This window comes from Alosa alosa, chromosome 7, assembly GCF_017589495.1.
Source record: "Alosa alosa isolate M-15738 ecotype Scorff River chromosome 7, AALO_Geno_1.1, whole genome shotgun sequence".
NCBI classification, from domain to species: domain Eukaryota; kingdom Metazoa; phylum Chordata; class Actinopteri; order Clupeiformes; family Clupeidae; genus Alosa; species Alosa alosa.
The window spans coordinates 4,875,317-4,902,399 of NC_063195.1; the positions used below are offsets into that span (position 1 = coordinate 4,875,317).

At 40.0% G+C, this 27,083-nt stretch overlaps 1 protein-coding gene across 1 annotated transcript; it reads right to left on the minus strand.

Moving 5' to 3' along the window:
• Nucleotides 1–500: 500 nt before the first annotated feature.
• Nucleotides 501–23,692, minus strand: LOC125297309 (zinc finger protein 260-like). The gene is made up of 4 exons (XM_048247600.1): nt 23,356–23,692; nt 22,379–22,498; nt 20,885–21,441; nt 501–1,331 (listed from the first exon to the last, which is right to left on the minus strand). The coding sequence occupies exons 1-4, from the start codon at nt 23,561–23,563 to the stop codon at nt 501–503; spliced, it is 1,716 nt and encodes a 571-aa protein (XP_048103557.1). The 5' UTR covers nt 23,564–23,692.
• Nucleotides 23,693–27,083: the final 3,391 nt, after the last annotated feature.

The window sequence follows — 27,083 nt, forward strand, 5'->3', positions numbered from 1 at the left end:
TGTGATGTCAAAATGACGAAGATCACTTTAATATAGTAGAATACACCCTACATTAAGAGCAAAAAATAAACAAAACAATTCACTTGATAAAAAGCTTTCTCTCTGTTCCTAAAATCAGCATTTTATTTTCAGCACTCATCTCATTACAGCCAAGGAACACAATCATAACTGCATATAAACTCACCATCTAACAGTTTAATATAAAGATGCAGGTAAACTCAGTACAGAAACAACATCAGAGTGTTCTAAATGAATGTAGCTTTTCCCCCTCTCTGGGTGACTTTTGGCTAAAGACCTTTATGGCTTATCCCCAGTATGGACCATCTGGTGTCTCTTGAGATTACTCACACAAGTAAAAGCCCTTCCACATGTAGAACACTGATATGACTTTTCCCCAGTGTGGATCTTCTGGTGTGTCTTGAGATTACTCACACTAGTAAAGGTCTTACCACACTCTGAACACACATAGCGCTGCCCAGTATGGATCATCTGGTGTGACTTTAGACTTGAGCAAAAGTCATTTCACATTCTGAACACTGATATGGCTTTTCCCCAGTGTGGATCCTCTGATGTTTTTTAAGATAACCGGTCTGACTGAAAGTCTTTCCACACTCTGAGCATTGATAAGGCTTTTCTCCAGAATGTATTCTCATATGGTTAGTGAGCTTTTCACTGGTTCTGAAACTTTTCCCACATGTAGTACACTGGTATGGCTTTTCCCCAGTGTGGATCATTTGGTGTGTTTTAAGAGAACTGATCTGGGTAAAAGTCTTTCCACACTCTGAGCAGTGATATGGCTTTTCTCCAGAATGCATTCTCTTATGAAGAGTGAGTTCCCCACTGGTTTTGAAACCCTTCTTACATATAGTACACTGATATGGCTTTTCCCCAGTGTGGATCCTCTGATGTTTTTTAAGAGAACCGGTCTGACTGAAAGTCTTTCCACACTCTGAGCATTGATAAGGCTTTTCTCCAGAATGTATTCTCATATGGTTAGTGAGCTTTTCACTGGTTCTGAAACTTTTCCCACATGTAGTACACTGGTATGGCTTTTCCCCAGTGTGGATCATCTGGTGTGTTTTAAGAGAACTGATCTGGCTAAAAGTCTTTCCACACTCTGAGCAGTGATATGGCTTTTCTCCAGAATGTATTCTCTTATGGATAGTGAGTTCTCTGCTGATTTTGAAACTCTTCCCACATGTAGTACACAGATATGGCTTTTCCCAAGTGTGGATCTTCTGACATGTCTTGAGAAGAGAGTCACTATCAATGGCCTTGCCCCATTGAGAACACTGAATTGGCTTTTGTCCAGTATTTGTTGTCTGATGTGGGTTGAGATCTGAACCACTCTTGAAACTCTTTCCATGAGTGATCCTTCGAACAATTCCTGTAATATGAGAACATGATTAAAAAATTGCCTTCTCTTTCTCCTTCTACAGCAATGCTTTTTTTTCTCAACATAAATTACATGAAGTCAAGAGCAGAGGACAAAGGGTAAAAGCATCATCATAGTATTCCCATAAAATCTAATATTATGAATTGAAAGACCTCATCACAACCCTCTGTTTTATTTTTCTGAAATCATATATATATATATATATATATATATATATATATAATCAATAAATAACGCACAAATCAAACCCCCACAAGGTTATACCACAGTAAAGCCACAATAAGTTTTAAAGAACTTTTAAGAATCTTACTTGTAGTAGAGGAGTCATCATGATCAGAATCGTGTCCCTCTTTCCTTTCCACTGGTGAGAATGCCACTTCCCTGCAAGTTGATGGTGTCATTTTAGACTTGATCTGCTGTGCCAAATAATTCCTGCCAAACTTCTGTCCCCAACCAAATAAAGTATACACTGTAACAAGATTCTGTGATTTTCACAGTATCACTGCTGTTTTTGAGAAAAATGTGTACTGTATTTGTGAATACAGTATGTTGCTGTAGTTTCGCTATGAATTATGGTCAAAAATGGTCATACTACAGTAATAAAAATTTGCTGCGAATCATAACACAGTAATAAATCTGACTCCTCCCTCACTTGTCAGCTTTTTGAAAATTTTGAAAAAACATGGCGGAAAATCAGTTGGGGTTTTCTGTTTTCTTTTTGCACATAAATACAAAGCTAAGCTCCCAGATAGCAAGGTGACATTGATATTATGTTGATTTTCCATCCAAATCATCATTTTGAAAAGATATTGAAAAGTCATGGATTTATGGTTTACTGGGAAATTTTGACGTGGTGATTGAAACGTGCACCGCGCGACGACGTTTGAACTGTCCGGCGGCGGGAGATCATTTTTGAGCAACAGTTCAGTCAGTCAGACCAACGGTGTTCAGCACTCTGTCAAGTTCGCAGCTCCACCTTAATGGTAAGCAAGCATTTATTTATGTAACGTTAATGTTTCATTGTGAAATTGTACTACATTAAATTCGGGCATGTGTACAGTCTATGTACGTTGTACTGTCTAACTTACAAACTCATCCATGCTTGTTGGATCAACTAAGTAAGTAACGTTAGGCTAGCTATCATAGTTGCTGTTGCTGTGAAGGTGGCATTAACGTTTATGTTTTATGTTACGTTAACGTTTTGGCAGTCTCATTTATATTAGGCCTACCTTAGTTCTCAGTAAGTTACAGTTTATTATATTCATATAATTTATATAAAACATTCGCTAGTAGTGCTAGGCCTAGTATGTTACTGTCACAATGTTAGGCTGAAGATGATGTGCTGCTGGAGGTTTAGCTGCTACCAGCTAACTTATGTAACGTTAACTCATCGTAATCATGTACGGTTTTGTGAGTTTAATAGGCTAACTTTAGCAATATTGATATAAGTTAACTTTAAGTCACATCTGACTATCATTAACCGTTGTTCGGACGAACAGCGCGAATGGCTGTTGCTGCCATATGTGTTGCTGCAAGCAAACATCATCAATGAGCTCACCCAGCTGGCTAACGTTAGCAGCTAAATATACCTTGCGAAACTGAGTTATGCTAACACCATCTTCAGCCTGGCATTTTGACAGTAAACTCAAAAAACATACAGTATATATATAAATGATTATTCTAAAGTTTCACTTGTAAGTAGCCTTCAGTTTCAGTTGAAAATTGTTATCTAACACTGTTTATCTTTTTTTCTTCTATTTCTGCTAGGTGCTGCTTCACTCTGCTACTGGTGGTGGATCAGGCTGACTGCAACCGTTGGTCTAACGTTAGGAAGCAGCACACGAGAATTTCTAAACGGAAAAAAGTAAATAAATGTACTTGCTTTTCAAACTGATAACAAGTTGTCAATGGTTATTTATGCAAGTTTGTGTAGCCTAAACCATACCTAGGCCTAGTCAAATTTATCCTGGCTGTAGATAAAGCAGGATATGAATTTCCCAAAATTACTGTATATAATATTACAGCACTGGTATTACTACTGTACTAAATTACAGTATGATCCATAAGTACTGTGATTAAAAATACGGTAGACAATTCAATACTGTATACATTACAGCACTGGTAGTACTACTGTAGTTTGCATTTACAGTATCAGGCATAGGTACTGTGATTTCATATACAGTAGGTGTACTGTAGAGTGAAATACAGCAACTTGCTGGTTATTTGCTGCCAGTAAGTTGCTGTAAACTTTACGTTAAACTTTTTACAGTGTAGTTGTCCTGCTAGAAATGTACACCTACACACTTCCACAGCATCCGTGTGACAACCTTGCTTCAGACATCACTACCCTACTATAAGGCTTCTTATATGTCTGTCCATTGGTGCCCTAGATTTCATCTTAACCAATAAGCTCCATGAATGCTGCATTTGGAATGCAAATGATGGTGACAAAGGATTATGGGTAAAGATTACCATGTGAATTCCATATAAGCCTGATTGTCCTCAGGTGGATATGAATCAACCTGCACAAAGTCCACAAAGGAGGGTATGTGGGGGTGGGGTGGAGGTGTGAACTGGTTGGAGACGGGGTTAGGAGACTGCATGTGTGGGTGGAGGTGTGAACTGTTTGGTGATGGGGATAGGAGGCAGCAGGTGGGGGTGGGCTGGAGTTGTGTGAACTGAGCATATCACAGTAAAACAAAAAAAACGTTTCCCTCACACCAAGACCTGCCAAATGGCTTCTATCCCATTTTCATTTCCTTGTGACTTGACATAGAGTATATTTCCTGTGGACTTGAACACTGGTCTCTACATTCCACCAAGGAACACCAACTGCCCGTACAGATCTATGGTGACGCTGAAGTGTCAGGGTAGGAGAGGATGGAGGTGTGCACTGAGAGGTGATGGGGTATGAGAGGGTGGAGGTGTGAACTGAGAGGTGATGGGGTATGAGAGGGTGGAGGTGTGCACTGAGAGGTGATGGGGTATGTGACATTGATGTACAGAATGGTTCTATGGGCTCAGCGCACGTGGACACCAAGCATGTAACGGCGGCCTTACATTGTACGATTTTGGTCTGTTTTTTTACAGTCGGCAACTAAATTTGCAAAGTAGAAAATACAAAGCAGAAATACACCAAATGTTGGAAAATAATTCACGTGTGATGAAGTCTTGGGTCTGTTATTCACCTATTCTGATTCTGAAGGAGAATATCTGCCTTTTGGAGAATATGATCGATCGTCTATTGACTGATAGTCACGGAGCGTCTGTGAATGGAGGTGCGTCTTTTTCGACAGTGTCCACTAAGCATAACATGCTTATTTCGACCCTCTGCCCAGCATAGCTGGAGGTGCCAGTGACAATAGTGATGATAGTGTCCGTAATGGACGTGGTATAGACAGCAGGGGTTGTAAAAATAGGGCTCTGAAGAACTTCAAAGTCACCCGCGATATGGAACTGATTTGACCAGGCTACTTTATTGGGGAACGTACCTATGTTCCCCGGGTCCTATGTTCCCCGCTTTGTATGGGACCGGGGAACATTGGACCCTTTTAAAACCTTAACCCCGAGCGGGGAACATAGGGATGACCCCCTTTATTGTATAGTAGCATAGGGTTTGTGATTATAGTAATAGTTTACTATTGTTGGTTTACATGTGACTGTATTCCTGTTCATTTGTTATGTCGGTGAAATGACAAAAAAAGAAAGTAAAACTGCTCAAATATGTTCAACATCTAGTATTTACTGAAATGTGCATAATTCACGGTGGTTGCCATCCAGTGACGTCATAAAAAGCAAATTAGATGAGTAAATTTACCCCCTTCATAAACTTCTGGTCATACTCAATGATTTTCACATTTACAGTAGGACTTTTTCTCTGACCACATGCAAGCCATGGCCTTTTGAAATTTTGATGTAAAATTCCAATTTATATTTTTTAAACCCTGGCGGCTAAAGGGTTAACACTCTCAGGGATGACATATGCAATAAAATTGATTCCCTCTCGACTGAATTGAGATCCGAAATTGCAACAGTTTGTGCTGAGCTGAAAAGTGCTATAGCACCACTGCTACAGAAAATTGAAAACCATGATAGCACCATCAGAGATTTGGAGCATGCTCCATCTAACCAGGGTGACCACTTGAGTGAGTTGGAAAACATCTCACAGATTCTGAGAACACAAGTGGATCAGCTGAATGCTAAGTGCGAGGATCTAGAGGGGCGCTCAAGAAGAAACAACATTCGTCTGATTGGGATACTGGAAGACGTGGATGGCTCTAATCCAACTGAATTTGCCTCTTTGGGCTTTTTGAGTCTTGACCAAAAACCTATCCCAGATAGAGCCCACCGTAGTTTGCGCGAGAAGCCCAGTAAGGACAAACCACCCAGGTTATTGTTCAGGTTGTTGTTCCCTGCCCTGCTGAAAATTACATTGCCTGATGGAACACTGCATAAATTCGAAGACCCCTCTGCAGCAGTGGATTTCATCAAGAACTTAACATCTGCGGGTCGTACACCAGCCTAACTTCAGGATACAGATGGCAGTGAGCTAACGGTGGCCAAGTAAATAGACTGTCTATTTGGACTAGCCTACTGATGGACTGCTAAGCTAGAATGTCCTTGCTATTTTCCCTTCTCTTTCCATCTTCAAATGGCTCTCTTGAATGAGCAACGGTGCCATTTCAGACTGTTTGTCAATGTAAAAAGGGAATATCCGGGCGTCCTGTTCAACGGACGCTTTATCAAGGGATACATGTGTTTTGTCTTGTAATCTACTTTTTCAATGTTTATGTTGCATGTATTTGTCAATCATTATGCCTGCTAAAATAGCCTTTCCTCCGTGGTTGCGATTCACAGTAGTTAACGTCACTCACTCTTTATCAAACAGTGACTCATATGTCGCAGTCTCATAAGAATAACTTGAATTTTGTCAGATGGAATTGCAGGGGATTAAATGCACCACTTAAACATAACTTATTTGCAAGAGACAAATCTAAAGGTGGTGGATCACGCTAGGTTGAGAAAGAATTGGATAGGTAAAATATATCACCTAGGCTATATCACCCTAGCCTAGAAATCTAGACGCACCCTAGTGGCAGCAAATTACAAATGTAAAATTACATTTGCTGCCAGGGCTAGTCTAGCAACTCTCTGTTGGCTTGTATCAGGCCAATCAAACCGTGTATAGAGTCATTAGGTGGGCTTAAAGCAACACCAAAGAGTTTTTTGTACCTTAAAAATGTGTTTTCGTTTCAGTGGTTCATCAACTCGTAACAGGGTGAACGGCACTTCTGCATTCGCTTCGCGGCCCTCTATCGGCTATAACCGCACTATGTAAGTTTGCCAGATCGGGTAGCGGATCTGTAGTTCGATGGAATGAGGCATAAGAAACTACAAATTTGACTTGCATCTGATGTTGCAATACAGCATACTTTCATAAAATCATGCAACATATTCTACCTTGTCTGTGGACATCGTTATTTCCAAAGCCAGTGCTGGATAAACAAATAGTGCGTGCGACAGAGGAAAAGTTCTTTGTTGTTGCTTTAACATAATGATTGATGGCAGAGTTGCAACAGTTTGGCTTGAATTCCCTGCTACTTGAAAACAAATAAGATGGATGTTGCTGTTGGCGAACAGTGTGACACGAGTTAAGCTTTTATTAAGTTGGCAAAAGTTTGAACTAGCCAACTAGCTCCGCTGGTGGGAAACGCATGGGACTCATAGCGCTGTCCTATTGCGTGCAGAGGGAATTTGAAAGACAACCGATTATCCCGCCCCTCGGACTGAGCACTGCGAACGGTGAATGCCCAGACCCTACATTTAAATGTGGGTCTGGCTCGTCAGGCTAATATCACCCAACATTTCAGGCCTAATCCAGGGGTACAGCTATCCTTGTGCAAATGAAGGTGAAAAAAGGATTATGGGTAAAGATTACCATGTGAAAGACATATGTAAAATGTGGCCTTACAGACTATAGTGACTACGCCACCCTCCCATACCTGGAGAAGAACCCCTGGAGCTACCCACTCAGCCCCCCCAGCTGTAGGCTACTGTTCAAGACAGGATATCAGGAGGCACAGGTGATGATAATACAAAATTTCATTTATTATATTCTTAGACAAAAGCTTAAAACATCATTTGCACCCATACAGGTGTGTGGTAACGAATGGGCAATTGTTGGACAAAACAGGCTAAGGCAATTCTAAATATCGCCCACACTTCCCAGCAAATGAGAGTAATTGAAAAGTAATCAATACTGACAGGTGAAATAACATTGATAATTCACAGCACACCGGTATCAAACCAAACCAGAAAGAAATTAAATAAATAAAAATAATTCATCAAATAGGTTAAACCACACCAATATCACACCAGAGACAATTTGCACTGCAAGTCCACAATGGACCACGTTAATAAATCCTATTAATTTCACCTAGCAATGATATAGAGCATGAAATGTTATACCAATACAAAGAAACCCCAGACAATAGCTGGTAACTGACCAATTGCACGTTGCCCAATAAATTACCCACATCCCCCCTCACAACCCCATATAAATACGCACACACGCATGGTCTCTAAACAGTACACAGAAATCCCTCAATTCAAAAGGAGAAAAACAGTGGCTACATGCTGGAGCTGCAGCCCAAGGGTCTGTATCGGTGTCCACAATCCACCTAATGGTACAAACAATAATAAAACCTTTAGCTCCGTTCGTACCAATAAAGACGGGCATAGTCTACAAGTTTGTTCCCGTTCAAAACCCCACTGCAGATGAAAAGTGACCTCAAATGTCCCCGCCGTGATCACCACCTCAAATGTCCCCGCTGTGATCACCACCTGCCGTGATCACCACCTACACCTCATTCCCAGAGGGAATGCTGACTCAGTTCAGGCTGTGGGAGATTTATTTGCACGTAAGTAATTTGTACATGCAGCCAGCCACTTTTAGAAGCGATGTGGCCCAATATGAGAGATGAATGAGACAGTTACGTTACCTCTTGATTTATAATGTCGCCTCGCAAACCTAGGACCCGACACTTCACTGCAGCACCAGCGTTCTGATTCTCTGCTCCTTACTGCCGGAAGCAAACAGTCCGTACATAGAGGCCCCGATGTATAAATATACATGCCAATTTACTAATCTATCAATTACCTAATTCATCAGTGTCTGGTGATTAGTTGCCAATCACTTCCCTGGTCCTCACGCTCCGGTGGGCGTGAAGTTCACAAAGGAGGGTATGAGGGAGTGGGGTGAAGGTGTGAACTGGTTGGTGATGTAGGTAGGAGACTGAAGGAGAATAAAACCATTTAGTTTCATCCATGTAACACCATGGCAAGCCTTGATCCTTTTAGAAGTGCACTTTTGATCCTTTTAGAAGTGCACTTTATAAAATAGACATCAGCAAACCAAAATAACTTTAGTGGCGGTGATGTGATGGCACCACAACTGAACCATGTAACTGAGTAGTTCTGCTCATCTTTAAGCACCATGTAACTGATAAGCACCATGTAACTGAGTAGTTATGCTCATCTTTAAGCACCATGTAACTGAGTAGTTATGCTCATCTTTAAGCACCATGTAACTGAGTAGTTATGCTCATCTTTAAGCACCATGTAACTGAGTAGTTCTGCTCATCTTTAAGCACCATGTAACTGATAAGCACCATGTAACTGAGTAGTTATGCTCATCTTTAAGCACCATGTAACTGAGTAGTTATGCTCATCTTTAAGCACCATGTAACTGATAAGCACCATGTAACTGAGTAGTTATGCTCATCTTTAAGCACCATGTAACTGAGTAGTTATGCACCATGTAACTGAGTAGTTATGCTCATCTTTAAGCACCATGTAACTGAGTAGTTATGCTCATCTTTAAGCACCATGTAACTGAGTAGTTATGCTCATCTTTAAGCACCATGTAACTGAGTAGTTATGCACCATGTAACTGAGTAGTTATGCTCATCTTTAAGCACCATGTAACTGAGTAGTTATGCTCATCTTTAAGCACCATGTAACTGAGTAGTTCTGCTCATCTTTAAGCACCATGTAACTGATAAGCACCATGTAACTGAGTAGTTATGCTCATCTTTAAGCACCATGTAACTGAGCAGTTATGCTCATCTTTAAGCACCATGTAACTGAGTAGTTATGCACCATGTAACTGAGTAGTTATGCTCATCTTTAAGCACCATGTAACTGAGTAGTTATGCTCATCTTTAAGCACCATGTAACTGAGTAGTTCTGCTCATCTTTAAGCACCATGTAACTGATAAGCACCATGTAACTGAGTAGTTATGCTCATCTTTAAGCACCATGTAACTGAGCAGTTATGCTCATCTTTAAGCACCATGTAACTGAGTAGTTCTGCTCATCTTTAAGCACCATGTAACTGATAAGCACCATGTAACTGAGTAGTTATGCTCATCTTTAAGCACCATGTAACTGAGCAGTTATGCACCATGTAACTGATAAGCACCATGTAACTGAGTAGTTATGCTCATCTTTAAGCACCATGTAACTGAGTAGTTATGCACCATGTAACTGAGCAGTTATGCACATCTTTAAGCACCATGTAACTGAGTAGTTCTGCACCATGTAACTGAGTAGTTATGCACCATGTAACTGATAAGCACCATGTAACTGAGCAGTTATGCTCATCTTTAAGCACCATGTAACTGAGTAGTTATGCACCATGTAACTGAGTAGTTATGCACCATGTAACTGATAAGCACCATGTAACTGAGTAGTTATGCTCATCTTTAAGCACCATGTAACTGAGTAGTTATGCACATCTTTAAGTTGTGCCTTGTTTTGACTGCAGTATCAATGCACATCTTTTATTATTGTTTATTTACAGTTGTGCTTTGTTTTGACTGCAGTATTGGAGATGGTAGAATGTCTTACTCATCTAAAATGTTTGTACTTCCATTATATATTAGACTACACCTCTCATTATGGTAACGACACAAATAAAATCAATGCACATCTTTTATTATTGTTTATTTACAGTTTGTTTTTTTTAGCACTAGAGCGTGAGTTGTGCCTTGTTTTGACTGCAGTACTTATGTACATCTTGAAGTTGTTTTGACTGCAGTAGTTATGAACATCTTTTATTATTGTTTATTTCCAGTTTGTTTTTTTTTTAGCACTAGAGCATGCACTTTTTTGAACTACAGCACAGGAACAGATTTATAACCACATATGAATTTATCATAAAACATTTCAATATAAACATACAGAAAGCATCTGAGAGATGTTTGGTCTTAAGTCTAGATTTGAAACTGGCTACAGTTGGGGCGACTTTGATCTCATCTGAGAGTTGGCTCCAGAGGTGAACTGCACACTGTCAAGTCAAGTTTATTTATATAGCACATTTCATACAGAGGTCATTCAATGTGCTTTACACAAACAAAAGCAGACTGTAATTACAAATAAAAGCATAGAAGGGCAATATAGTCAAAGAATGGTTCATAAGGTGATGATCATAATAAAAAGAAAACACACAAGGTCAAATCATTTAAAAATTAAGAATAATTAAGAAGCAAAAAGCAAAAGTAGTAAAAACTGTATTTTATCAACTAAAAGCTGCTTCACCATGTTTAGTTCTGACAGTAGGTTTAACTAACACGTATTTCCCCAGAGACCTGAGAGGTCTGGAAGGTGGGACCTGCTTCACCATGTTTAGTTCTGACAGTAACATTTTCCTCTTTAATTTCCCTGGGTAAGAACGCTTCTGCTTTGCAGGTTGATGATGCTTGTGTCTTGTAGTCATGTTCCAGTCCCGCCTTATCTTCCAATTTCTTAGCTGCACAAATATATTCTTGGAGAAAATCGTCAATTGTTTCTTCTTTGATCTCCTCCATCACTGAGACAAATGGTTCTGTCAACCAGTTTGTTTTCCAGTCATATGTTCTGCTGGAACAACAAAAAAAACAATCCTGCCTATCCTTCTTTCTGTGTAAAGATAATCAAGAGAATATATGCAACTGAACAACAGTACAGTTGTTCTGTTGGTAACTCACACATATACACTCTACTTCCACGGTGTCCCACTGAAGATGACTGCAATAATCACCACTCTCTGTTATAAAGCTTCTTCCTTTCGACCGATTGGTGTCCTGGATTCAAGCTTCACCAATCAGATCCTTGCATGTAGCATGTGAAAAGCAAATGATGATGACAAAGGATCATGGGTAAGGACTTTCATGTGCATGTCACCTTTAAAAGTCTGATGGTCCCCAGGTGGGCATGGCCATTAAGGTAAAAGCCAATAACAGATACAGAACCTTCCAGTTCACTAATCCACCCCACCCCCACCTACCCATCTATATGGTGTTTCCCTCATCCACCCCACCCCACCTACTATCTATATGGTGTTTCACTCATCCAACCCACCCCCACCTACCCATCTATGTGGTGTTTCACTCATCCACCCCACCCCCACCTACCCATCTTTGTGGTGTTTTGATTGGCTAAATGTGATTTTAATTGTTCAGGCTAATGGAACATCATCTCACATTTGTGTGGTTTGAATAATGGGATGGTTTGGGATGGTTTGCTGTTATTCAACAAAAGTTAAAACCCCCTCCCTGAAATGTCCAGACTTTCTGAATAGGCATAAAATAATACAACTGTGAAGTAGATTATGGATCATGACTTGATTAAAGTGTGGTGTGCGATGGTTCGGAGTAATTTCACCCTAGGGTCCTTTGCACCATGACCCGAGCCAAACACCCTCCCAGAACCTGTTTTCCCTTGGTCGAACCCTGGTGTAGTAGCGCTGTCAGAAACAAATGACTTTCTGCAGTCGTGATGGAACCAACTTTTATCCCGTAAAATTACCCCATTAATAATGCCCTGAATAGTACGAAACTTCTACAGTAGTACAACTATACTCTTTACTCATAAAACGAGGCATTGAAAAGTTTGTTAATACACCAGGCGTTTATTTAAATAACATTTGCCTGATGGATGCTACTATCTGCTACTATACCGCTGCGTCGAGTGTTATTTAAATAAACTCCGGGTGTACTTACAAACTTTTCAATGCCTCGTTTTATGAGTAAAGAGAATAGTTGTACTACTGTAGAAGTTTCGTACCATTCGGCTCAACTTTTGCATGCTGTTACATACATATGATTAGTATGTAGCAATATTGTGATATTTGGGTCAGGATGATCTAACATGGTCAAAGCTGTCCCTCAAAGTTGATCAAAATTGTATTGGAGTTTTTGGCTGGGCTCTATTTAGGCCTTCAGGAGAAATATTTGTATTCAACATAGACTCTTAAATGTGTGTCCTTATTGAGATAAGTAGAAATACTCTCACAAATATCTGAAGCAATGAACAGAAAATAAATTCCTTCAGGATCTGAACAGTAGACCTCACAAGTCACATGATCATTGAATCTCAGGTAAACTAAGGCAGAATATTGTCTACACCTGGTGGTGACTACCAGGAACTGTTTCTGGCGATCCTTAAACCGTAAATCTCCAAATCTTCCCAGTGTCCATACCACACATGTGAGTTAAGTAGTGTGGCTCCACTCTGTGGAGTGGAAATGATGATCCACTGGTCTGAACAACTACATTTAGCCAATCAGCTGCAGGATTGACACATCTGATGGTCATCAGGTGGGTAAAGCCATAGCCTTACCTGCAGGAACTCCACATCTGATGGTCATCAGGTGGGTAAAGCCACAGCCTTACCTGCAGGAACTTCACAAAGGAGGGTGTGTATGTGTGGGGAGGGGTGAACTGAGAGATAATTGAGGTCAGTTTCAGGCTCCATAACAGGGTGCCTATGCTATTTCTTGTGTTTTCCAGGCACAGCATTGGATTAAAACCATTGGATTAAAAAAACAATAGTTTTCACAGTTCCAGGAAAGGATTCTTTTTCTGCTAGTGTCAGCCCTCCCTAAGCACTCCCTTCTACCTCCTCCACACACATTCAACAAGTCAGTCACTTTCACTTCACACCCCCTCCCCACCCCATGCACATTCACCAAGTTAATCACTTCACACCTCCTCCCCACCCCACGGAAAAGGTTCACACCTCCTTATTTTCCCACCAATGATTTTCGACCTGTAATTCTGGGAGGGGGTGCATTCCAAAAGTGTGTGCTGCTGATTGGTCACATCTGAATCCAGTTGTTTGATTGGTCAGGCATAAGACGGTTTGTGAAACATAAAGGAGTGGGATGAGATAACCAAACTCACATTTGTCATAGAGGCACATGGGGTTATCTGATTCCTTTTAAAAGGAAATACCAACTGGATTTCATTTGCAAACAACTGTAGTCAGAAATGTCAAGATTTACTAAACTATCTGATGACTTTCCGTCAGTGAAGAACAGTATCAAAGAGGAATTTGATGATTTCCTACAAGAGTATCTACTCAAAATGGGTGAGGGGGGGAATCCTGGACAGGAACATGGCTGTAAGATGCAGGCATCATATACCTACAAAGAAGAGCCATTCTCACCAGTGGAAATAAAAGAGGAAAACAATTCTGATTTTGGAGAATATGAACATGCTGATGCCTCACATACAAGTAAGCTGTGGAAAAAAATTGTATTAATCTGGACAATGGATTGGGATTAGATATATTAGATTTAGTTGTTTCTTGGCCTTGAATAATTTGTGCCTGTGTTGTTACATATCACCTCTAGCTAGACTTAAACTTAAATAACTAAGTGGAGAAAAACATTCATTGCTGTAGGAGAGATCCAATTGAGGCTATTTTTTAATCCTTTTCTGATATTGCAGATGTTGAAAGGATCACAAATGGGAAGGTGTGCAAGTATGGGTCAGATCTCAACCCACATCATACTGGACAAAAGCCATATCCGTGTGCTACTTGTGGGAAGGGTTTCAAAACTAGCGGAAACCTCACTGTCCATCAAAGAACACATACTGGAGTAAATCCATATGAGTGTTCATATTGTGGAAAGACTTTTACCCTGGCAGGTCATCTCAAGACACATCTGATGATCCATACTGGGGAAAAGCCACATCAGTGTGCTACATGTGGGAAGAGTTTCAAAACTAGTAGAGAGCTTACTGTCCATCAGAGAACACACACTGCAGAAAAGCCATATCAGTGTTCAGATTGTGGAAAGACTTTTACTCAGGCAGGTCAACTCCGGACACACCAGAGGATCCATACTGGGGAAAAGCCACATCAGTGTTCAGAATGTGGAAAGGCCTTTACTGAGGCAGGCCAACTCAAGACACATCAGAAAATCCATACTGGGGAAAAGCAGTATCAGTGTGCTACATGCTGGAAGACTTTTGCCACCAGGTATAATCTCAAGTCACACCAGAAAATCCATACTGGAGAAAAGCCATATCAGTGTTCAGAGTGTGGAAAGGCTTTTACTCATATGTGTAATCTCAAGAGACACCAGAGGATCCATACTGGGGAAAAGTCCCATCAGTGTTCTACATGTGGGAAGAGTTTCAGAACCAGCGAAGATCTTACTGTCCATCAGAGAACACATACTAGGCACAAGCCATATCAGTGTACAGAGTGTGGAAAGACTTTTGCCACCAGGTCTAATCTCAAGTCACACCATAAACTCCATACCGGAGAAAAGCAATTTCACTGTTCAGAGTGTGGGAAGACTTTTACTTGGGCATCTAACCTCAAGAAACACCAGAAAAGCCATACTGGGGAAAAGTCATATTAGTGTTCAGAGTGCTGAAAGATTTTTACTCATCTGAAGACACACCAGAAAATCCATAATCCATCGGTAGTCCTTCGGTAGAAAGTCTTTTGTCAAGATATCCAAGCCAAAAAGGCTAATCGGTGCACCCAGTGTGGGAAGACATTAAATTATGTGTAATTTAAAGGTACATCAGATGATCCATTTAGAGGAGAGACCATGTCTGTGTTCTAAGTTTGTTCTCATACTGCTCAGTCTCATACAGTCTCTGTAATGTCTTTACATTAAAAAGTTTGATGGTCAATTCCTATGTAGTTATGAATCTGTCCCTGCACTATGAATCTACAAAGTCCAAATTTGGTATAGGGGCTTGGTACTTGATTCTGAGGAAGCACTAGAAAATTGGCTTGTAATACAGGAAGTGAGCTTGTATCGCGGCAACGCTTTGATGTACCAAGTCCAAACTTGGTATAGGGACTTGGTACCTGATTGTGAGGATGAACTAGGACTAGGCCCTAATTCCGCCCACTCACTCATCAACGGTTAGACCGAGAATTCTCACTGTGAAATCAAAATTCCACTGGAGCAACAAATGGTTTTGTACACGCAGCCTTTTTGTACATAATTTCAAATACATGTATGGTGCAGGTGCTTGTGTTTCCTTTGGAATCTGCCATCTTGGTTTATGTATAAATCAATATTAAGTGAAACATACATGCAAAAGGGCAAAAATAGATCACAGGCGGAAATAGGTGACTTTCCGACTGACGAACATATTGCTCTGTATGATCGTGCCTGGTGCCCTGCCTAGCTAGTGGGGGGCTTGATGAAAAGGGACTCTATACTCCATACTCCATAACAACGGACAATGGGAGTAACACACCTGTGGCCAGAGGTGGGCACAAATACATCAAAAACGATTTTTTTTACAAACTACGAATACTGGCTCATAAAATGTAACAAAATAAAATACAAAATACTGATATTATGATGAAATATGTATTTAATTAAAATACAAGTAATTAATAATTTGAAAATACAAAAATATCCACACAATAATCATGGTTTAAAAAGAAAGAAAAAGAAAAGGCATATTATTGAAAATGTATATGAAAAAAAAATACTATTTTCTGATTGGCTGGCAGAGGGCTATTAATTATATACATTGGTGCTCCTATGAAGTAGATCTGGTAAACAAAAAATGTAAACAGCATCCCATATTGATGACTGAACTGACAAGAAGCAAACTTTGCAACAGTGAAATCAACTGTAACCTAGCACAGTGTTTCTTAACTAGTGGGTCGGGACCCAAAAGTGGCCGCAGAACTGTTCTGGGTGGGTCGCAGAGCTTATGGTTAAAAATAAATAAAAATAGGCAATTTCAAATGCTACCTTATCTGATCTAATATTGGACCTTTATTTTGATAAACTTTATTCATAGCCTACATATCAGTCATTGCCATGGACATAGACAATGTTTATGTGACAGGTCATGTTAGAGATCATTTTAGTGGTAAACGGAAGTACACTGCTACTCTGAATATTTGAAGTAGCCTGCAGTAGGCTTGGATATGGATTCACTTAAACTGAGGACAAAACAGGAAACCCCATTGTGTGGTGTGCAGTAGATGGCTGGCACATGAGAGCATGAAACCATCAAAACTAAAATGCCACATGGAAACAAGGCACCCCTGTCAAAGTCATACCTGTTGAGTACTTTGAAAGGTGACATCAAGAGTTGAAGACTTCACAAATGTAGGCTAATACAAAACAAGTAGGTCTACAGGCACTTTGCTTGTCTTATCATGTAGCTCACCATACCCATTGGCTTGAACGCTAAAAAATATATTTATATGGGTCGCAACTTTATGAACCCAAAGTCAGACTAGTTGAGAACCACTGACATGGCATACTACCCACGATCATTTCCTTTACCAATGAATGTAGAACGACAAATTTAACAGGTCAGCCTCTTTTTAAACTGAACTGCATTATAAATGCATGCCTGTTGCCTACATAAATGACTGGCAACATGGGGGACAAACAGAATAACATCCTGCAAGGTGTCCCGATATACAGAATTAATTAACTTGGTGGAGATAACTCTTTCTGCATCGGGGTGGTCTTTGCATCCGTCTCCTGTATCATTTCTGCATACCTCGGCAGATGTTATCCCTGGCATAAATCCTCATGTCAAATCCATTAAGTGGTTTTAATGCTGTCCTGTAGTGAGAATGAACATCAGCTATTAGGTACTCAAGGTCATGGGGTCAAAGGTCATCATATGGGGTCCATGTCCTAATGTTCTCCATCAGTATCTTATCTGTATCGTTTTCACATTTTAGTCTTGATTTGAAACACCTGACAATTCAAGCTCCTGAAGACAGTTACTTTTTATTTTATTTTTTCTAACTTTCATTGTTCTAAGGGGATGATGAAACAGAATACAGATTTTTATATACAGATTTTTCTTAAGTATTGAAGTATTTGAAACACTCTAAATACAATCCCTTAAAGTAATTTAGTACAAACTACATTAGATTTGTTCCAATCCTGCAAAATACAAATTCCAAAATACGCTAAAGTAATTAAATAAGTATTTAAAATGCATTAATTAAAATACTGCCCATGTCTTCCTGTGGCTTAATTTGTGGAGTACGTAGGGAGAGAATCCGTTTGATAAATGAGCCAGTAGTGGAGAAATAACTCTTAAGAAATAATCTGTAGCCTATAGGCTAATGCAAACAACATTAGGTAGGTCTACTAGTGATGAGAATTAGCCAACCACTCAGGGCCCTATCATGACATTCTAAAGTGCATCGTCACTCGTCAAAAGTCTATTCAAATTTAATAGGATGTCCAGTTCACATTGGGAGGGGTTTTGTTATCAAAAGTGGAGCGCATGGCGTAACAAGGTGTTCCTAGGTTTTTTAATCAGTCATATGGGTGTGTTTGGGGCGTAACATCATTTTAAACCAATGACATTGACATCTGTCATTCCCTTTAATGGCGCAGCGTGCAATATGTCAAATAAATGCATCGGTATTTTGGCATTCAACGGCGCATTTGAAGGAGGCTGCTTGCGAGACCGTATGGAATAGTCATTCTTAAACCATGCTTTGCTAAAACCTAGCATAGCCTTCACGCATTTGCACTCGTCTATTATTTGAACTCATTGGCAAAGTGAAACTAACTTCACCAAGGAGTCAGTCAACGACAAGACAGTTATATGCAGTTACTTTCAGTATTGACTGACAATGGGTTACCACTGAAAACATAGGCTGGAAAAAGCAACACTTAAACTAATATTGCTCAAATGACTGAATAAAACAACATTTATCCTGCAGAGGAGTTGCTTATATCTCGTGACAGTGCATCTTCAGCTGTGCTCCATACGTGTCTCTCGCATCTCCCCTAATCACTTTTAACCGTCATTACCAATTTGCAAATGATGGTGAATAACTAATCATTATGAGATGTACAGTATTTCATAATATATTTATTCTAATTATGTTTCCCATTGTAATCGTGCAATTTGTAATGCTTTGCATGGACATGCACTGGTTGTGCTTTCATGAATGATAGAAGGATGGTGCGTGCACCTGCCAATATGACTGTTGACATGCACTCTTAAAATAGCATATGAACAGCTCGCCAGTGACTTCTGACCAGGTTTAGGTGGTGTACGATAGCGATTTTTAGACAACGCGCCAGGCCCCTCCCTTGGTTGTTAATTGCCACACCCCTGGGCACAATGTTTAAAAAATAAACGTGCAAAATACCAAATTAAACTTTCCGTGAAAAACGAGTTTTACGCCATGCACTGGTGCCCAAAATACAGCCCTCAATCTCTAATCGAACTGAATGGCTAGTTGAATGTTAATTCTCTAAAAGGCACAACTTCAAGTGTGTGCTAAGAAATCCTTCTGTTTTTGATACTGTACTTAAATTGCCAATTGACAAAGTCAATTTCTTTAGAGACTGAAGGTGTAGCTGCAGCATGTTGATTGACATGTTTTAATTATGTAAAGACATGTTCAAGGAGTTCAGATAGAGCCTGTATCAATACCATATTTAGTTCAATGTGTTATATGTAGTATTTTTGGTAGCCTACTGTACTTCAATGGCCAGTATTTTCTTTATTCATTGAAGCCTCTATGTTTATAGGCGTGTGGTGACGCAATGTGCTGCAGGTGCCAAAAAAATATGTTTGGTACTGCTAATTTGTTTTTTTCGGTCATTGGTTAATGTTTGCAAACATCACACTTTGTGAGAATAAAATCATGGCAGAGAATCATGATAACAATTCTAAGCTCAAAAAATGTGTTTCATATTTCCCCCCGAATCGTGCATGTCTACATTAGGCTATTGTTGTCCTTGTCATCTTCAGAATCGTGCATGTCTGCATTAGGCTATTGTTGTCCTCGTCATCTTCAGAAGTTGATCACAAGTTATAGCTATATACTACGAATGCCTCACATGCGTGAATGGAGCATTTAGAAGCTGCACTGTGTAGTTAGGATCTTTTTTGGATTCTGAAGCAATTCAATCTTTGGCTAAGGATTTATTTGGAGAACGGACAACAGAGATTGATACTGACAGCACTGGGGCTATTTTAATTCCAAAGGCATAAATAACTGTATTGGGATGCATAGTCTTATGGTGATTGGTTGAGAGGAAATATAGGCTACATAATATGTTCATTTACACTTCACAAAATGTAAAGCTGATTCTTCTCAAAACTTGTTTTTATTGCTGAGATGATGATAGCTTTCACATTCTGGTCAATATCTATGGGTTGGCTAAATGGAATTGAACAAATTAGCTCTTGTTTTAAACCATTAATTCTGTGGATTATGAATATCAAATAAACCCATTTTTAATTGGTCAAACTGGACACATTTCGTCATGGCAGCCCCTATATATTTATTGTAAAACAAAGACCAGGAAAAATCTAAAAGCTAAACTCCTAAACCATTCCAGTGTCTACGAATGCCTCACAAGTTTTACCACATGCGTGAACGGAGCATTTAGAAGCTGCGCTGTGTAGTTAGGATCTTTTCGGATTCTGAAGCAATTCAATCTTTGGCTAAGGATTTATTATACATTTTAATGACATAGGATGGCCCGCCAGGCTAGCACCTACTGGTTATGCTGTTAGCAGTGACTATGAAGCTAATGTTGGCCAATAGTCACCCAAGGAGGAGAGTGCAGTGCAGTGGCTTAATCAACTAGAATGTTTACACTTCCATGAGTGTTCTACAGCGTACAATAAGAACACAACAGAAATAAAGACAGTATCATTTGAAATGTTTTTATTGTCAGCACTAATGCCACTACAGCGCAGGAACAGATTCATAACTACATAGGAATTTACCATCAAACATTTTAATATTAACATGCAGGTGCAGACACCTCAGAGACAGGACAGAGAGATGACACCTGAGTAAATGTCTTTCCAAACTGAGAACACAGATATGGTCTCTCCACTAAATGGATCCTCTGATGTACCTGGTAATTACACACCACTTAATGACATTTGACAATAAAAGACTTTCTACCGAAGGACTACCGAGTATGGATTCTCTGGTCTGTATTGAGAGAACCCACCCAAGTAAAACTATTTCCACAATCTGAACAGTGGTTTCTCCAGTATGAGTCATGTGGAGCGTCTTGAGATAACCGCTTTGACTGAAGGACTTACCACATGTAGTGCACAGATACAGCTTTTCTCCAGTATGTGATACAGTGTCTATGTGACAGTGAGAGCTCTGTTGGTTCTGAAACTCCTCCCACATGTAGCACACTGATATGATCTTGAGATGAGCTGCCTGAGTAAAAGTATTTCCACAATCTGAACAGTGATATGGCTCTTCCCCAGTATGGATCCTCTGGTGTGTCTTCAGACTACTCACATGACTAAAAGTCTTTCCACAATCTGAACACTGATATGACTTTACTCCAATATGTGTTCTCTGATGGACAGTGAGTTCTCCTTTGGTTCTGAAACTCTTCCCACATGTAGCACACCGATATGGCTTTTCCCCAGTATGGATCCTCTGGTGTCTCTTAAGATGACCCATCTGATTGAAAGTTTTACCACAATCTGAACACTGATATGGCTTTTCCCCAGTATGGATCATCAGATGTGTCTTGAGAGTACATGCCAGAGTAAAAGTCTTTCCACATTCTGAACAATGATTAGACTTTTCCCCAGTATGTGTTATCTGATGGATATTGAGGTTTCTGCTGGTTTTGAAACTCTTCTCACATGGAGCACGGTGGTGTGACTTTTGTCCAGACTGTGTTGCCTGATGTGGGTTGAGATCTGATCCTCTGTTGAAACTCTTCCCATGTGTGATCCTTTCAACTCCTGTAATATAAGAACATTATTAAAACATATAATCTATCTTCCTCCTCCTACAGCAATGAAAATGTTATCTTTCTCCACTTAGGGCTTTCTAGTAAAAGTTTCTAGCTAGAGATGGTAGGTGAATGTCAACACAGGCACAGATACATGGCGTCGAAAAGCAGAGGACTATGTTTTACAGATGGTAAAAATGCATCCTATTATCCTAAAATATTATCCTAAAATATGATAAAGAATATGAAGAACTCCTCACCACCATGTTTTTATAATACAAACTTTTAAGAATCAAACTTGTTGGAGAGGAGTCATCATGGTCATATTCTCTTTGAGACACATTGGGTTAAGATTCTTTTTCTCGTTTTGGCAAGTAGCTGTATAATAAGAGGGGTCATATATTGGCCACCAGTCAGTATTGGTAAATAAGTCCCAACCATATTGCAGGTGGTGACTGTCCTGTGTGTGTAGGATATATATGTATACGGCAGTCTGAGGAGATTTAAGGCACACTGATCACATGATCAAAACTGATTATATGTCCCAACTATACCCGTCAATATTAATCTTAGAAAGAGTGATTTGGCGAAAGGAAACCAGCGTGAAACAGACTTGATATGGCAAGCCAGTTTAACATGACAGTCTAAAGTAACCTATTGACACAGACTTGATATGGCAAGCCAGTTTAACATGACAGTCTAAAGTAACCTATTGACACAGACTTGATATGGCAAGCCAGTTTAACATGACAGTCTAAAGTAACCTATTGACACAGACAATAAGCAGCCAAATTCCACACCACAACACAAAAACAATTTCCGAGCCCTGATGTTATTGGTCAAACAACTAATCAACAATAGTCCCACAGATCAACAGATTAATCAACTATGAAAGTATAGGCTTAATGATTACTTGCAACCCCTGTGTGAGTGTGTGTGTCTCTTACTGGTCTCAGACGGTTCTGCATCTCCGTTGGTCTGCTTGTTCGTCCCTCGCTGTCCTTGTGGTCTACAGCAGTCCACCAGCACCACTGATGCCCTGTTCATCTGGGCCAGAGAAATGGGGTCTGTAGGGGACAGGTCAGTTTTGAATTGGACTATAGCGCAAATTTTGGACGTTGTAGTATGTTGGAGCACACATACTGTAAAAACTGCTTGTGAAAGCCAATAGTTATAAATCTTATATTGATACAAACATTACATTTTTAATATAAAAAAAAAACAAGACCTTTCAAATGAAATCATTTAAAAAACTGACAAAGAGTTTGACTTAAGACATCTTATCAAAACAAATTTGCTTAACACACTGGCAGGCTAATGTGTTTGTTTTCTTGATAAATGTGTATTTTTATATTCCATTTTAAATGCTAATAGGGCAGCCCTGTTACATAACAGAAACATTAAATATTACCAGGACATTTCAAGATAAAGCGTTTCCTCCCAGACCCTCCTCCCCCCTTGAGTTTTTATTTTCTCTTGTTTGAATAGTTATGCTTCATCTGCTCATCAACAAAATAAATAAAGCTCTCGCTAACTTGACGCAAGAGGGAGAAAGGGCCTCGATACATTTGTGAATCCCTACGGCCTGCGCAATGTGTGTAGTGAATGTATAGGCCGCCCTGCCTCGATAGCCTGCACGTCAGGACATCAGTCATTTCCAGGGCCGCAGGGCAGCAAAGGAAACACTCAAACAGCAATAGCATGCGATCACATCACAGTAATCAGCCCGGCTCCAAAACACTAAAACGCCACCTGCCCACCGGGAATCCTCCCGGCTCCCTCAATTGCCACTCCGCTAGCGAACAAGTCTAACAGACAGCAAATAATGTGCAATGATTTAAGAATTCCCTCAGAATCTAATAGAAACAATGCTATTAACTAAGAACCCATCCAGGTTTTTCTAGTAGACATTTAAGCATCTTACTTGTAGTATATGAATCATTTCCCTCTGTAATGTCCACCGGTATGAATTTCTCTTCTTTGTAAGTAGATGATGTTTGTGTCTCAGTCTTACAGTCATGTTCCAATACAGTATTATCTTCCAATTTACTGGCCAAAATATGTTCATGGAGGAAATCATCAAAGTCTTCTTCTTTGATCTCCACCTTCACTGGTATTAGTGGTTCTGTCATTTCAGACTTAAGTTTTGCTGTGCCAAAGAAATCCTCTCAAACTTCCCTTCAGTTTGAAAATAACAAAATGTATATGTGGCCAAAGAACAGTACAGTTGTCCTGTTGATAACATACACCTACACACTATACTTCCACAGCATCCCTGTGACAACCACTCTCTGCTATAAGACCTTTATCTGACTTGCTGGCGTCCTGGAGTCCATTTTACCCAATCAGCTGCAAGAATACTGTATTTGCATTGCAAATGATGATGACAAATTATTATTGGTTAGACAATTCTGATGGTAATCAGTTGGGCATGTCCATGGATCAACCTGCCCAAAGTCCACAAAGGAGGGTATGTGGGGGTGGGGTGGAGGTGTGAACTGGTTGGTGATGGGGGTAGGAGACTGCAGGTGGGGGTGGAGGTGTGAACTGATTGGTGATGGGGATAGGAGACTGCAGGTGGGTGTGGGCTGGAGTTATATGAACTGATCATATCCCAGTAAAACAAGTAAAACTCCCAAAAGAACTTCCTCCATCATCACGTCCTTGTGGCAGATTTGCTGTGAAAAGCTCACAACGCCTCCCTAGTCTGATGCCTTGGTCTCTACATTCCTCCAATAACTATTAACTGGCACAGCTGCTCAAACTCTTCTTAGAGCTCCTCCTCTCCCAACACAACCTGAGTTGCACTTATTATGTACACCTTTCCCCAGATGTAGGAGGGCTTATGTATTTTATATTTAATTATTATTTAATTATCTTGTTACAGTCATTTATAATTTATAATTAATTTCCTTCCTCCACCTGCTCACCCTGCTGCCCTCTGGAAAGAGGTACAGAACCATAAAACAACAGAACGAACAGACTGAAGAACAGCTTCTTCCCTTTAGAACACCCCCATGGGCTGCTGCCATAGCAGCTGCTGTTCTTTGTGCAATATCTACAGCCAGTGCAATCATTATTCCAAGTGCATTGAACTGTCTTCCCTCTCTCTATTGTTTAGTCTTTTTAAATGTATTTATTCATCACAACACCACTTTCACTTTTTTAGCTGTGTTTTTATTGTATTGTTTTATCTTGCATGCAAGGTCTGACCCAATCCAACATTCATACATTTCAGACGGTCCAGAATGCAACAGCCAGATTGCTTACTGGTACACTGCAAAAAATTAAGCCCAACCCCACCCAAGCCTTTGCACGTTGTGCACAAGCCCGGCCCGACACATTATCACAGGAGGCTAATAGACCTCTGAAGTTCCCCTACAAAAAAGCAGCCATCTTTGACATCCGGTATCTGACGATTTTTCCTATGGGAATATAACATGGGGATTTTGAATTATCGCATCTTTTAAACTCTCGCGGGGATGAAAATGTCTAAAATGCAGACTTTTTCCTGAACACACTTTTGTCCTCTGCTTTCGAGAGGATGCTTTGATGTCCGGTACGTGAAGGCGGCACACTTAGATTTTTGCTACCCCAGAGCTAATTTCAATGCAACTTGCCATAGGTAGTTAGCTTCAATTAATAACCGGATCTCCTTATATGGGCAAAGATGGCCGTTTTGGTTCTTTTTTGTAGGCGAACTTCAGAGGTCTATGGAGAAACAGCTGTCTCTGATTGGAAATCAGACAGGTGTCTGATTGTTGGCAAGCAGGGACGGGGCTAATGGTTCACTATGGGGATGATGACATAGTGTTTTTATTTAGTCCATTTCATAATGTTCTTATTAGGCATTTTGTTTTCTTTCATGTCGATTTAAGATTGCTTGTGTAGGCTATACGGGTTGAAAATGTTTAATTTCCCTATTTTTACAATCAGCTAGTCAGACACATTTCATTTGAAAAAAGCTAACAACTAAGTGCAACTACAGCTCTATTAATACATCAGAAGGGCACTGAAAGTTTTTAAATTAAACTTAAAATGGGCAAGGGTCGAGGACTTAGGCCATCTCCCGGCACCCTCCCGTTTTTTTATTTCTCCCAGAAATCTCCCGTAATTTGCATGGCCATAAAGCTTCATTTTAAAATCATTGATCCATTCAATTTTTCTATTAGTCTGACATCTCCCAGGTTACCAGATTGTGTATGAAATACACCCTACACATACACGATCACTTAGTTTCAAATTGAACCATTTTGTCATAGGCTAAAACCTAGCAACCCAAAACCCAAATAAGGAAGCGGGTGCCGATTGCGCAGCCTGAGTCTCGTCATAAGCAAGCGGGCTAGTTGAATGGCCTACTCCAGAACAAGCTGTTGTGAAATGGTTGGAAATTTAATTGATTAACACATCACATAAACTGTTATTGAGTGTTGTTGATACACTTGTGTCCTCGGAACCAAATAAGACAGCAAGCAGTTTTGGAAGTAGGCTGCAGGCAGGCAGCTGGTGGATCCATAACTGGCATGCGTAAGATAATGGTAAGGTAAAAACAACGACTGAAATGCAGTGTTGAAACACGTGTATGAAACGTATACATATGCAAACACAGATCCGGTATAAACACAAAATCTCCCGTGTTTGGAAAGCTAAATGTTGACAGGTATGACTTAGGGGTGGTCGAGGACTTAGGGGTGGAAGGGGATTCCATAAGTTTGGGCCAGCAGCAGAGAAGGCCCGCCACCTTTGCTTTTGCGACGTGTGCGGGGGACAGATAAGAGTTGTTTTGAAGATGACCGGGTCTACCTAAGGTTGGAGTGTGGGGAAAGGATTTCAGCAATGTGGGGGTGCATAAGCCATTAATAGGTTTAAAAACAAAAAGTAAAATCAATTATAAATTTAAGAAGAAGCCAGTGCAGCTGAGCCAGGACTGGTGTGATGTGCTCTCTCTCTTTTGAACAGGAACTGAAATGATAGCCTATGAAACTCAGTCATTTACGTGTTTCTGCAGCATTATTTCATGCGTGACATCCCTAACTGATATAGAGTTGTTCTGGAGGAAGAGCCGACTAATGATACATAAAAAACAAAATAACAATTTATCATATTCATGAGGTTTCTACTTTGCCCCATCCTGTTTGGTGTTGGAGAGAGGTCACTATTGGTGTTTATATTGTTCACATCACTATTTGCATGAGCCACGAGTAGAAAGACTTGCGATAATATCAAACATGTTTGATATTGTCGTAACGGCAAAACTAGAAAAAGACTGACTGCGACTGACTTAAAACCGCTAAAATTGGCACCTTACAGTTAACAATCTAGTTGACGGGAGCGCGCCGCGATTCCAGTACAACTCCCATGATTTCTGTCCGACCAAAATCGTACAATGTAAGGCTGCCATTAAATAGCATTGAATGTAGACATGGCATCATTTTTGGCTAATAAATTGTTTTAAATGTAGGCTATACCCATTTAAACATTTTTTACCTGCTTAGCATCAGCTTACCCACATGACACAGATTCCCTGGCAGGTGTAATAGAAAGAAACACATTTCCAGCGGATATTTCACATCTTATCAAAGACTGGTGGTTGTTAAAAGTGACTCTTTTGACTCAAAAATAAAACCAAGACACATCCATGAATTTAAGGAT

What these genes read in the sequence shown, in the direction of transcription:
- LOC125297309 (XM_048247600.1), bottom strand. Translation starts at nt 23,563, where the DNA reads ATGACAGAACCACTAATACCAGTGAAGGTGGAGATCAAAGAAGAAGAC. An exon ending in AAATGATTCATATACTACAA is followed by an intron (nt 22,499 to 23,355) that starts GTAAGATGCTTA and finishes TGTCCCCTACAG; the next exon opens with ACCCCATTTCTCTGGCCCAG. An exon ending in CTCAGGCAGCTCATCTCAAG is followed by an intron (nt 1,332 to 20,884) that starts ATCATATCAGTG and finishes TCAGATCTCAAC; the next exon opens with CCACATCAGACAACAAATAC.